The sequence below is a fragment of the Bubalus bubalis genome, chromosome 21 (assembly GCF_019923935.1).
Source record: "Bubalus bubalis isolate 160015118507 breed Murrah chromosome 21, NDDB_SH_1, whole genome shotgun sequence".
Classification (NCBI taxonomy): Eukaryota; Metazoa; Chordata; class Mammalia; order Artiodactyla; family Bovidae; genus Bubalus; species Bubalus bubalis.
This window is the reverse complement of record NC_059177.1, coordinates 814,695-828,266: the sequence shown is the minus strand read 5'-3', so window position 1 is coordinate 828,266 and position 13,572 is coordinate 814,695. Positions and strand designations below refer to the sequence as shown.

At 41.5% G+C, this 13,572-nt stretch overlaps 1 protein-coding gene across 1 annotated transcript in view; it reads left to right on the top strand.

Moving 5' to 3' along the window:
* Positions 1–478: 478 nt before the first annotated feature.
* LANCL2 (LanC like 2) overlaps positions 479–13,572 on the top strand; it is an 84,243-nt gene continuing 71,149 nt past the window's right edge. The window contains exon 1 of the mRNA XM_025272897.3: positions 479–951. Coding sequence (XP_025128682.3) covers positions 763–951 — 189 coding nt within the window. The 5' untranslated portion in view covers positions 479–762. The remainder of the gene's footprint in view (positions 952–13,572) is intronic.

Sequence of the window (13,572 nt, the reverse complement as noted above, 5' to 3'; positions counted from 1 at the left end):
GAAACTATCTTTGTCATCACCTAGTACCATTTGGCATTCAATCATGTTTAAATGGAAACAAAAATTAAAAAACGAAATAATGGAAAAATATATTTCCCTTGAGGAGAAATCATGACATCTATAACATCTATTTAGCTTCAAATAATTAAACAAGAAGAAAAAAAGAGAACCAGTAAAGACTGTTAACTATGTTGTGATCATACAACTGCAGATTTACTTGCTCGTGTCCTTTATAACATACGTTATGTTCCTGGGCAATTTAATTATTACTGAAGGAACTTTGGGGTCAATGAAATATTTAGGTGATTAAGTATGCTTTCACATTACCTGCTGTTACCTAAGATACTCGTTTATTCAAAACAAAGGGGCTAACCTAAAAGAAGGGGAAAAAAAAAAAAAGGCGTTGGCTCCTCCTCCAGACCCCCCCAACAGCGGGATGACAGGGAAGGACCGCGCCCTCCCCGGAGACGCTGTCCTCGCGGCGCCGCCGGCCGGCTGGAGCCTCCTCCTCGGAGGGGACCCCGTGCCGCGGAGCCTTGGTAACTGCAAGGCGCCGCAGCCTTCCCGGGGGCCCATCCCCAGACAGGTCGGGGCGGGACCGGGCGCCAGCCACAGCCACGTGTATGCGCGACGCGGCGCATCCGCCGCTTTCCTAGGGATTACCGCCGCCCGCCGTGGCCCGGCCGAGCGCCTCTGAGGAGGCTTGTCCCAGCTCGCTCGCCGTACCGCGCGGCCCCGCGGAGGGCAGGGCGCGCGGCCGACATGGGCGAGACCATGTCCCGGAGGCTCAAGTTGCAGCTGGGCGGGGACGCAGATATGGAAGATCGGGCGTTCCCCAACCCTTTCCCGGACTACGAGGCCGCCGCCGAAAGGCAGGCCGAAGAACCGCCATGTTCTCGCACCCCCCTCTCCCCCGAGGAGCTCGGCCTCCCTTTCCACAGCGACGGGAAGGTAAGTCGGCGATAAGCTGCTAAACCCGGGAAACACCAGGCCCGGAGGGGAGGGGCAGGGGCGCCAGCGATGGTAGAGTCCAACTGCCGCCCCTTCGTCGGGCCGACGTCACCCGCCGGCGCCGGGCGGACGTCACGCTCCCGCGTCGCCTGGGTCACGGCCTGACCCGGGGGACGCTGGGGGCGTGAGAGGCTTGGCCTAAGGGGGCCGGGCAGGGGGCCGCGCCGCGGTCCTGCCTGGGCGGCACGGCTCTGCCTGGGCGGCACGGCTCTGCCTGGGCGGCACGGCTCTGCCTGGGCGGCGTGGCCCTGGAAGGCTGTGAAACTCTGTGCTATTAATCTCTTTCCTCGTGGTCGGCGCCTCATGGCTCCTCCTGCCAGTCCGCTAAAAAAAGTAGTCACAACCTGAAAGGAGTGTTTTATTTGATGGGAATGTTTAGGACTTCAAGCCAGGGAGACGGCGTGTCATGTAGCCCTGAGAAACTGCCGGAGAAGGCCGGAGAGGGAGTTAGGATTTATTTAAGTTTGTAACAAGGCCCCAGGCAGTTTGCACATCAAAGTTTATTGTTAATTAAAGAAAATAGACAATCTCAAGTTAAGGAATTTACTCTGAATGGGAAGATGCAGGAGTGTGGGGTTTTTGAAGTCATTCCTGTCCTGTGCCTCTCAGCTATCTGAGGCCAGCATCCTGGTTTTTTTTGATTTCTCACATGCCTCCGAGCCCCTCAGCACTGAGGCTGAGGGTCGTTGAGTGGTGGCATCTGCTGAATTGCAGGCCTTGTTTTCTGTTTTGGGAGCCCTCATTCACATTTGGAAGCCCCAAAACGCTGATGGCTGGACATGCGTGTTTACTGTTGTGGGAGGAAATGTTTGTTTCACAGTACCTCTCCACGGTTGGAAATTCAACCATATGTGAGAGACTTTTCATGACTTTTTTTTTTTTTTTGTCCCGCCACTCTGGAAGGATGTCTGAGATCAGACGAAAGTTCTTGTTGATATGTCGCTTCAGGTGTTAACTTCTGGATTAGGCCCATTGATAGATAATAGAAGATTCACTGGATCCTCGACCTTCTAACCTGTTAGGATTCAGGAGATGTTTCCCCTGTTGCATCTTCCCATACCTAGAATACACTGTTATTGAAGGCATACAGATCTCTATTTTTTTGATCAGTTGCTTTAAGTCACTGTAACATTTGTTGGAGGCCTGGCTACACATCTAAGAGAGGGCAATCTTATAAAATAGACATAAGCAATTTGGCTAGTAACCTTGACAAAGTCAGTGTAGCAGAGAGACAAAAGCATAAACAATTTAGAAACAACAAATTAAAAGTTATTAGTTTAATGAGTTGTAATCCAGTTGCAATAACCATTCAAGTCCATAGAAGATCCAGCTGGAGAAGCCAGATCTTGGCAGGATCAGGCAGAGAGAAAAAGATAAATGTTTTATCTTTGTTTACAAAAAGGCATACTTTATCAACCTGTTGTAGGACACAGCATAAGAGAAAAAGAACTACTGGAAAACAGATTCACGTTAGTATGTTTTCTAAAGTCAAAGATGTAAATCATAATTCATTAGTTCATTTAGTTTCATGTAGTTGATTCCTATTGATCTGCATGAAGTAATCAGGTTTTCCATTAGTTTGTAATTTGTTACCCAGTTTAGTGGCAGATGGTGACTTCAGCCATGAAATTAAAAGATGCTTACTCCTTGGAAGGAAAGTTATGACCAACCTAGATAGCATATTCAAAAGCAGAGACATTACTTTGCCAACTAAGGTCCATCTAGGCAAGGCTATGGTTTTTCCAGTGGTCGTGTATGGATGTGAGAGTTGGACTGTGAAGAAAGCTGAGTGCCGAAGAATTGATGCTTTTAAACTGTGGTGTTGGAGAAGACTCTTGAGAGTCCCTTGGACTGCAAGGAGATCCAACCAGTCCATCCTAAAGGAGATCAGTCCTGGGTGTTCTTTGGAAGGACTGATGCTGAAGCTGAAACTCCAGTACTCTGGCCACCTCATGCGAAGAGTTGACTCATTGGAAAGACCCTGATGCTGGGTGAGATTGGGGGCAGGAGGAGAAGGGTACGACAGAGGATGAGATGGCTGGATGGCATCACCGACTCAATGGACGTGAGTTTGAGTAAACTCTGGGAGTTGGTGATGAACGGGGAGGCCTGGTGTGCTGCGATTCATGGGGTCGAAAAGAGTTGGACACGACTGAGCGACTGAACTGAACTGAACTTAGTGGTATTAAGGCTATCAGAAACACATTTGTTTATTTGTTTCAAAGTTCTTTTTATGAGTTTTCTTGAAAATCTTCATTTTGTAAAGGCAGTATAAAATTATGATAGTCTCTGAAGGACAAAACTTAAAATAGCATAGTTAAAGATTTGAGTACAGTGTAATTAGGAAATTTGGATATTTTAGTATAACCACTAGAATTATGACTGGTAGCATTATATCAGATGTTAAGGATTTCATATAAATTTTGAAATATCTGTATTAATGATATTTATCCATACATTATAACCTAAAGTTCACCTTCAATCATTTGACAATGCTTTTGAATTAACAATGCCAAATAAACTTAATTTAACATTTGTCTCTGAGATGTTTTGGAGATGTTTCTTCGAAGTGTCTATCTCTGAGTCAGCTGGAAGCTAAAACAGCTTAGTTAGATTTTGATATTTGGGAATTTTGTTAGAAATATCAAAAATGTTTTAAAACACAGTATCATAGGTCACTGAAAGAATACTTATTCAACCAAAGTCATAAAACAATTAAAGGAAAACAAATAGAGATCACTTAAGGTTGCAGATCACACAATTTATTATTAAAAAGGAGCACTTCTCCCAGAAATCAAATTCCTAGCTTACTTAACAAAATCCCTTTAGTCAACTTTAATCTAAATTTACATAATCCTGAATATGGATAAAACTTTTTCCTTTTTCTTTACAAAATCTCTCAACACTTTCTGTATTCAGCCTGTCTTCTCATTTTCCATCCAAATAAAATCAACCGGCTCATACATTCTTTTTCCTCATTAAAATGTAATTTCATTTTTCATACCTTTCTGAAAACATACATTCCATTTCTTACTGTATACTGAAAGTTACTGTATCATTTCTCATAGCTTTTTAATTCCATGTTTAAATTAGAATCCTCAACTCTTAAAACCTTAATTTTAGTAAAGCTAAGAAGTAAGCAGTTATGAACTGTCTTACATTGGCATTCTGTAGATTGGTGTATAAACACCAGTGATAGTTTCTAAAAACATTTGTTTTCTTATAGAGAACATCTCGGGTGATACCAAACCTTTTCATTAATGTTCCCGAATACTTTGTTTTTCTACTTAGTAATTGATGTCTTAGTATCTTTTAGCTATTTAATAAATTTTCATCACATCAGTTAGCATAACTCCAGAATTTTTAAGTTATATCTGGAAAGATCATTTTAAGTAGTCACTTCTAAAAGATAAGAGTTTTAACTTTAAAGCTCTTATTTACATTCACTTTTAAGTTTCATTATATCAAGTTATTTTCTTGCAAGAGATCTAGTAAGGTCTTATTTATTAAACCTAGGTAAAATAATCTTAACAGCATGTCTTATTTTAATTAGATTAACAAACCTAAACCTTAATATCAGGTATCAATTTAATATTGACTATTTCTCAGTTCATGTGAACCTGAAAGTCATCATGACCAGTTTCTTTAAAAGTAAGAGCTTTTTATGAAGATTAAATAGAGCTCTTTTTAAATCAAATTTTAATAATACTTTTTTAGAAGTAGAGATATTTCATGTGTATAACGTGGACACAGATATAAACAGGCAAACTCAAGATCTTGTTGCAGGAATGGGGCTCCAAAGTGGGCTCTTGTCTAACACTCGAAAATATCTGAGGAGACACATTTGCTGACAAAGCAAGAGATTTACTGGGAAGGGGCACCCAGGCGGAGAGCAGTAGGGTAGGGGAACCCAGGAGAACTGCTCTGCCACTCAGCTTGGAAGTCTCTGGTTTTATGTTGATGGGATTAGTTTCCGGGTTGTCATCGCTCAGCCAAGATGGATGCCAGAGAGGAGGATTCTAGGAGGTGGTCTGACACTTAGTGTCTCTTTTTGACCTTTCCCAGACTCTTTGGGTTGGTGGTGGCTTATTAGTTCCATGTTCCTTACCAGGACCTCGTGTCTAAAACAACTCATGCAAATGGTTACTAGGGTGCCTGGCCAGGGTGGGCGGTTTCATTCAGTGTGCTTCCGCTAACAATCTCATGGCTTCATTTAAAAGCTTAACTAAGAATCAGGTATTACCATATAAAGTTACTAGTTTACAAACAGTTGGAATACATTAAAGTTGCTTGCTGAGTTAATTAAGGTTTACTATCTGTAAGTTTTGGCTGAGGAAACAATTCAGCAGTTTGGATTTAAAACTGCCACATTTTTTCCCTTGGTTTCAGATCTTGCCAGTGGCGTGAGCTAATTCAGGTCTTTATGGCCTACGTTTACATTTCTGTTTTTTCAGACATTTGTGAGACAAAAACAGTTGCTTAGTTTCCCAACTTTAGAATTTAATTTATTATGCTTACAAAGGTTTGTAAAAGGCATTTAGCAAAGACCTTTCTGAGTTTATAAATTAAACAAAAGCAAAACCACTATTTTTTTTTCATTGGCCCTTGCACGTTAGTCCCCAGTTTTACTAATTTTGTATGGCTCAGATAACTGTTGCAGGGAGGAAGCCAATTCTGACTCCATGTTGGAACTGTTCCTTTGAATTGGTTTTCATTGTTTTAATCATACTTAATAGCTTGCCTCAGAGGACATTCCCCCTCTGCTTAACTATAAACTAAATGCTTTTGTTCAGCTCATAGAGAAATAATCCATCCCTCCCTGCCTCAGTTCAGTTCAGTCGCTCTATCGTGTCCAACTCTTTGCGACCCCATGAATTGAAGCACGCCAGGCCTCCCTGTCCATCACCAACTCCCGGAGTTCACTCAGACTCACGTCCATCGAGTCAGTGATGCCATCCAGCCATCTCATCTTCTGTCGTCCCCTTCTCCTCCTGCCCCCAATCCCTCCCAGCATCAGAGTCTTTTCCAATGAGTCAACTCTTCGCATGAGGTGGCCAAAGGACTGGAGTTTCAGCTTTAGCATCATTCCTTCCAAAGAAATCCCAGGACTGATCTCCTTCAGAATGGACTGGGTGGATCTTCTTGCAGTACAAGGGACTCTCAAGAGTCTTCTCCAACACCACGGTTCAAAAGCATCAATTCTTCAGCGCTCAGCCTTTTTCACAGTCCGACTCTCACATCCATACATGACCACTGGAAAAACCATAGCCTTGACTAGATGGACCTTTGTTGGCAAAGTCATGTCTCTGCTTTTGAATATGCTTTACTTCATGGCAAATAGAGGGGAAAAAATGGAAGCAGTACAGATTTTATTTTCTTGGGCTCCAAAGTCACTGCAGATGATGACTGCAGGCATAAAATTAAAAGGCGCTTGCTCCTTGGAAGAAAAGCTATGACAAACTTAGACAGCATATTAAAAAGCAGGGATATCAATTTGCTGACAAAGGTCTGTATAGTCAAAGCTATGGTTTTTCCATCATGTATGGACGTGAGAGTTGGACCATAAAGAAGGCTGAGTGCAGAAGCACTGATAGTTTCAAACTGTGGTCCTGGAGAAGACTTTTGAGAGTCCCTTGGACTGCAAGGAGATCAAACCAGTCAATCCTAAGGGAAATCAACCCTGAATGTTCATTGGAAGGACTGATGCTGAAGCTGAAGCTCCAGTACTTTGGCCACATGATGCAAAGAACTGACTCCTCAGAAAAGACCCTGATGCTGGGAAAGATTGAAGGCAAAAGAGAAGGAGATGGTCAGATAGCATCATCGACTCAATGGACATGAATGTGAGCAAACTCTGGGAGATAGTGAAAGACAGTGAAGCCTGATGTGCTTTATGTAGTCCATGGGGTTGCAAAGAGTCGGACATGACTTAGTGACTGAACAACAGTGATAAATTTTTTTTTCTCTTCAATCAGCATCATTTCTATTTAAGATAATCGTAGTAAGGCTAATTTGTTCGCAAAATAAGTCATCTCATTAAACTTGGTCTGTCTTAGTGAGGGGACCTCCTGGGGGTTGTCAAGGATCTCCTTCTGACAGTGGAACTGTTAAAAGATAAACTGAGGCATATTGCAAATGCTAAGAGTTAAGGGAGCACAAACTGATTTGGATCAGGAAACGCCAAAGTGAAAGTGGTTAGGAGCACTTTTCTGACAGGAGCCAGGGGAACAGTGTGGGATTAGGGGCACTGACCCTATGAACAGTTGAATGTCCCCGTAACTTAATTCCAAATAGGGGGTTCCTCTGTATTGAAATTCTTCCCTATCAATGGTTCCTTACCTGTGGCTTTAGCCAACCAGCAATTGTGTGGTACTGTAGTATTTACTGTTGAAAAAAATCCATGTACAGGTGGACCTGAGCAGTTCAAACCTGTCTAGTTTAAGGGTCAACTGTATAGAAAAGTGTGGAAGCAAAGCAAGGACCTTCTTGATTGGCTGTGACTTAAAGCCTAGTTGTCTGTCTGTGGTTGGTTGTCCTTGGTGTTTGGATTTCATAACCTTGAGGCACCTACAGGCTTAGGTTTTGGTTTGCTGAATTAAATTGCCACAGCTTCAGAGCTGCCTCAGTCTAATGAATCTGAAAATAAATGGGCTTTGCCAGGCTGAGGGAGTACTGAGTGAAGGGAGAGGGGAGTAAAATCTAACTGCTGAGGAGGGAGCGTGAGTAACACTGGGTGGTAACCAGGATGCAAAGGCAGACTGGAGCCCATTCTGAAGGACTTGATGGGTCCTAAGGATTTTAAAAGTTTTAAAATACAGAAATGAAGATTAAGAGAATTTTTACTTGTCTTCTATAACTTGGCATTATCTTGAACTTTTGGAAATACTTCATTTTTTACTTCTTCACTTAATTTTGTATATATTTGTTTAAAAGTGTGTTCTTTTCACTTCAGGATTTGTTCAGTGTCACAATATATCACAGAAACATAAGAAAATAGCAGTTTTCAGTTGCCCAGAAATTATAATTATTTTCTCTTCATTCAAATAAGCTAATATGGGCGTTTCTCCTCAGAGTGAGATTTTTGGACCCAAAACATCAGCCTTTCCTCGAGCCACTTTTCAGTTTGTGATGTGGAAAGATAATAACATAAAAGTAGAATTGAAAGATTATGTAGGGGGGACTAGAAGATACTGCAAATCAACATTTCCCATCAGTTGGGAACAACATGTGAAGTAAGAGCCCTTCACATGAGAACTTGAATTGACCTAGGTTTGACTCCTACATTTCTGCCACTTAATAGCAATGCCGTGTGCTGTGTGCTAAGCCTCTTCAGGTGTGTCTGACTCTTTGCAACCCTGTGAACTGTAGCCCCACCAGGCTCTTCTGTCCATGGGATTCTCCAGGCAAGAATACTGCAGTGGGTGGCCTTTTCCTTCTCCAGGGGATCTTCCTGACGCAGGGATCGAACTGCCTCTCTTATGTCTCCTGCATAGGCAGGTGGGTTCTTTACCACAGGCGCCACCTGGGAAGCCTGTTATTAGCGTAGACCTTGAACAAGTAATTTGGGCAATGATAGTACCTTCCTCATAGGTTATGACTATTTAATTAGTTAATGTGTGTAAACACTTAGAATGATGCCCATTAATATAGGATAATAGCATTTATGTCATCAGCTTGTAGTAAAAGGTTAAGTTGAAAAGGTAATTGAAGTTCTTAGTATAATATTGTGATAATATGCTATATTGGTTGAAAGTTTATGTAGTAGTTGTGGTATAACCTGTTCCTCTTTAGCTTAGAGTTAATACCTTTAGAGCACTCAAACGTGGTGCTTGATATTGATACAATTATTTACAGTACCTTGTTACACATAGTTACTAATACATAGGTAAGTAGTTTGAGTTCAGTTAACAATAGCTACTACCATTATTATATAGCCTATTTTTTGTTACTGTAGCATAAAATATGATACTGAAAAATTTCTTAAAAGTTTATCTTTACTGGAATGTAAAAAATACTGCATATCCTTTACTTTTTCCTTCTTAGAGAAGGAAAAAAGTGCTTGCTCTTTTGCATTTTTCTTCTGGGGAAGGTACAGCCAAACATGCAGTATTCATATAGGTATGTTCTCATATTGTCAACAGTTCTCATATTTTCAAATTCCATACCATACTTTCCTCACATTATCTCCACAGTGGGGATACTAACACCCCTGCTGATGGTGGTGAAGGTGAAAAAGGATTACCAGATGTTGAAAAGTCAGCTAAACTCTGTCCACAGTTCTGTCAACTCATGCTGTTTTTATTCGGGCCACAGCAAAACTGAAGATTGTTGTGTATCATTAAAAGGATCTTCAGATTTGTATGTTTGAGCTTGAGCCCTCAACAGGAGGCTTAATGGACTAAACAGAATGTTGTTCAGATCAGATCAGATCAGTTGCTCAGTCGTGTCCGACTCTTTGTGACCCCATGAATCGCAGCACTCCAGGCCTCCCTGTCCATCACCAACTCCCGGAGTTCACTCAGACTCATGTCCATCGAGTCAGTGATGCCATCCAGCCATCTCATCCTCTGTCGTCCCCTTCTCCTCCTGCCCCCAATCCCTCCCAACATCAGAGTCTTTTCCAATGAGTCAACTCTTCGCATGAGGTGGCCAAAGGACTGGAGTTTCAGCTTTAGCATCATTCCTTCCAAAGAAATCCCAGGGCTGATCTCCTTCAGAATGGACTGGTTGGATCTCCTTGCAGTCCACGGGACTCTCAAGAGTCTTCTCCAACACCACAGTTCAAAAGCATCAATTCTTTGGCGCTCAGTCTTCTTCAAGTCCAACTCTCACATCCATACATGACCACAGGACAAACCATAGCCTTGACTAGACGAACCTTTGTTGGCAAAGTAATGTCTTTGCTTTTGAATATGCTGTCTAGGTTGGTCATAACTTTCCTTCCAAGGAGTAAGCGTCTTTTAATTTCATGGCTGCAGTCACCATCTACAGTGATTTTGGAGCCCAGAAAAATAAAGTCTGACACTGTTTCCACTGTTTCCCCATCTGTTTCCCATGAAGTAATGGGACCGGATGCCACGATCTTCGTTTTCTGAATGTTGAGCTTTAAGCCAACTTTTTCACTCTCCACTTTCCCCTTCATCAAGAGGCTTTTTAGTTTTTCTTCACTTTCTGCCATAAGGGTGGTGTCATCTGCATATCTGAGGTTATTGATATTTCTCCCGGCAGTCTTGATTCCAGCTTGTGTTTCTTCCAGTCCAGCATTTCTCATGATGTACTCTGCATATAAGTTAAATAAACAGGGTGACAATATACAGCCTTGACGTACTCCTTTTCCTATTTGGAAGCAGTCTGTTGTTCCATGTCCAGTTCTAACTACTGCTTCCTGACCTGCATACAGATTTTTCAAGAGGCAGGTCAGGTGGTCTGGTATTCCCATCCCTTTCAGAATTTTCCACAGTTTATTGTGATCCACACAGTCAAAGGCTTTGGCATAGTCAATAAAGCAGAAATAGATGTTTTTCTGGAACTCCCTTGCTTTTTCCATGATCCAGCGGATGTTGGCAATTTGATCTCTGGTTCCTCTGCCTTTTCTAAAACCAGCTTGAACATCTGGAAGTTCATGGTTCATGTATTGCTGAAGCCTGGCTTGGAGAATTTTAAACATTACTTTACTAGCGTGTGAGATGAGTGCAATTGTGCGGTAGTTTGAACATTCTTTGGCATTGCCTTTCGTTGGGATTGGAATGAAAACTGAACTTTTCCAGTCCTGTGGCCACTGCTGAGTTTTCCAAATTTGCTGGCATATTGAGTGCAGCACTTTCACAGCATCATCTTTCAGGATTTGGAATAGCTCAAGTGGAATTCTGTCACCTCCACTAACTTTGTTCGTAGTGATGCTTTCTAAGGCCCACTTGACTTCACATTCCAGGATGTCTGGCTCTAGGTCAGTGATCACACCATCGTGATTATCTGGGTCGTGAAGATCTTTTTTGTACAGTTCTGTGTATTCTTGCCATCTCTTAATATCTTCTGCTTCTGTTAGGTCCATACCATTTCTGTCCTTTATCGAGCCCATCTTTGCATGAAATGTTGCTTTGGTATCTCTGATTTTCTTGAAGAGATCTCTAGTCTTTCCCATTCTGTTCTTTTCCTCTATTTCTTTGCATTGATCGCTGAAGAAGGCTTTCTTATCTCTTCTTGCTATTCTTTGGAACTGTGCATTCAGATGCTTATATCTTTCCTTTTCTCCTTTGCTTTTTGCTTCTCTTCTTTTCACAGCTATTTGTAAGGCCTCCCCAGACAGCCATTTTGCTTTTTGCATTTCTTTTCTATGGGGATGGTCTTGATCCCTGTCTCCTGTACAATGTCACGAACCTCATTCCATAGCTCATCAGGCACTCTATCTATCAGATCTAGTCCCTTTAATCTATTTCTCACTTCCACTGTATAGTCATAAGGGATTTGATTTAGGTCATACCTGAATGGTCTAGTGGTTTTCCCTGCTTTCTTCAGTTTAAGTCTGAATTTGGCAATAAGGAGTTCATGGTCTGAGCCACAGTCAGCTCCTGGTCTTGTTTTTGCTGACTGTATAGAGCTTCTCCATCTTTGGCTGCGGAGAATATAATCAGTCTGATTTCGGTGTTGACCATCTGGTGATGTCCATGTATAGAGTCTTCTCTTGTGTTGTTGGAAGAGGGTATTTGCTATGACCAGTGCATTTTCTTGGCAAAACTGTATTAGTCTTTGCCCTGCTTCATTCCGTATTCCAAGGCCAAATTTGCCTGTTACTCCAGGTGTTTCTTGACTTCCTACTTTTGCATTCCAGTCCCCTATAATGAAAAGGATATCTTTTTTGGTTGTTAGTTCTAAAAGGTCTTGTAGGTCTTCATAGAACCATTCAACTTCAGCTTCTTCAGCATTACTGGTTGGGGCATAGACTTGGATTACTGTGGTATTGAATGGTTTGCCTTGGAAACGAACAGAGATCATTCTGTCTTTTTTTGAGACTGCATCCAAGTACTGCATTTCGGACTCTTTTGTTGACCATGATGGCTGCTCCATTTCTTCTGAGGGATTCCTGCCCGAAGTAGTAGATATAATGGTCATCTGAGTTAAATTCACCCATTCCAGTCCAGAATGTTGTTAGGTAGGGCTTAACCATGCGTTTTCATTTCTCTTCCCCACTTGACTTTACTCTTTCAAACAGGAATTTTTTCTTATCTGTGCTTGAATTATGGTTATTATAAAAAAAACCTCCACAATTGATATTGAACCTAATACATAATAGATATTCAGTGCATATTCTTCAATAGAAGGAGGAATAAATGTACTGAAATAAAAAACTTTTATTGTTTTATTAGAATTATTTTATATATTATTTAATAGTATCATTTTACTTTTAAAGTTTCTTGTGTATCAAGAATATTATTTGAGTCATGATTTAGGTCCTCTCGACAATCTTCTAAGATAATAAAAGACTGTAATATACTTTATCTGTGTCCCAGGTGAGGCCTATACTCTGTAGGGCCACCTTTGAGTCTGCTAGGGCCAGAGTAGATATTGAGCAAATTTTGATGGATTAGATTTGAATACAACAAACTGAGTTTTCCAAAAATAAATATAATTTGACCACAAATCCCACTGTTAGCTATAATTATATATGCTTTGAGCCCTTTAATCAGTTTATTAATATACATCACTAAGCAGTTGACCTTGATTCTTCATGGCAATTATAACCATTTTTGTGGTTAAGACATATATCCCCTAGAGAAGTGGTCCCCAACCTTTTTGGTGCTAGGGACCAGTTTCATGAAAGACAGTTTTTCCATGGACCAAGGTGATGGAGGGTATGGTTTGGAGGATGAATCAAGTGCATTATATTTATTATGCACTTTATTTCTATATTTATTGCATCAGCTCTACCTCAGATTATCAGGCATTAAATCTCAGAGGTTGGGAACCCTTTCCCTAGAAAGTATATACACAGTAGATTATCAAGTTAATTTTTATGACACACAAAAAATACATCCCCTTTTCTCCTTTAGTAATTCACTTTGAGGTAATGATTGGGGTACTTTTGATATTCATTTTTGTTTGAAAATAGAATGTTAGAAAACAAGCGCACCTACTTCGTATGTGTGAACTGTCACAGAGCATCTTCCCCGGGAGATCTGAGATTACGAAATGCACTTTCCTCCACGTGTGCACTGAAGGAAGAAGGTTTATTAAAACCTTTCCTATCAAAGAATTGCTTGCTGATGTCTATATATTTGCATATATATTCTTATACCTGTGGGCTTCCCTGGTGGCTCAGACAGTAAAGAATCGTCCTGCAATGCCGGAGACCTGGGTTCGTTCCCTGGGTTGGGAAGATCCCTTGGAGGAGGGCATGGCAACCCACTCCAATATTCTTGCCTGGAGAATCCCCATGGACAGAGGAGCCTGATGGGCTGCAGTCAATGGGGTTGTGAGGAGTTAGAAATGACTAAGCGACTAAGCAAAGCCTAGCACGGCATATATACGCTTGTATTTACTGGTATCTGTACATTTGCCCATATA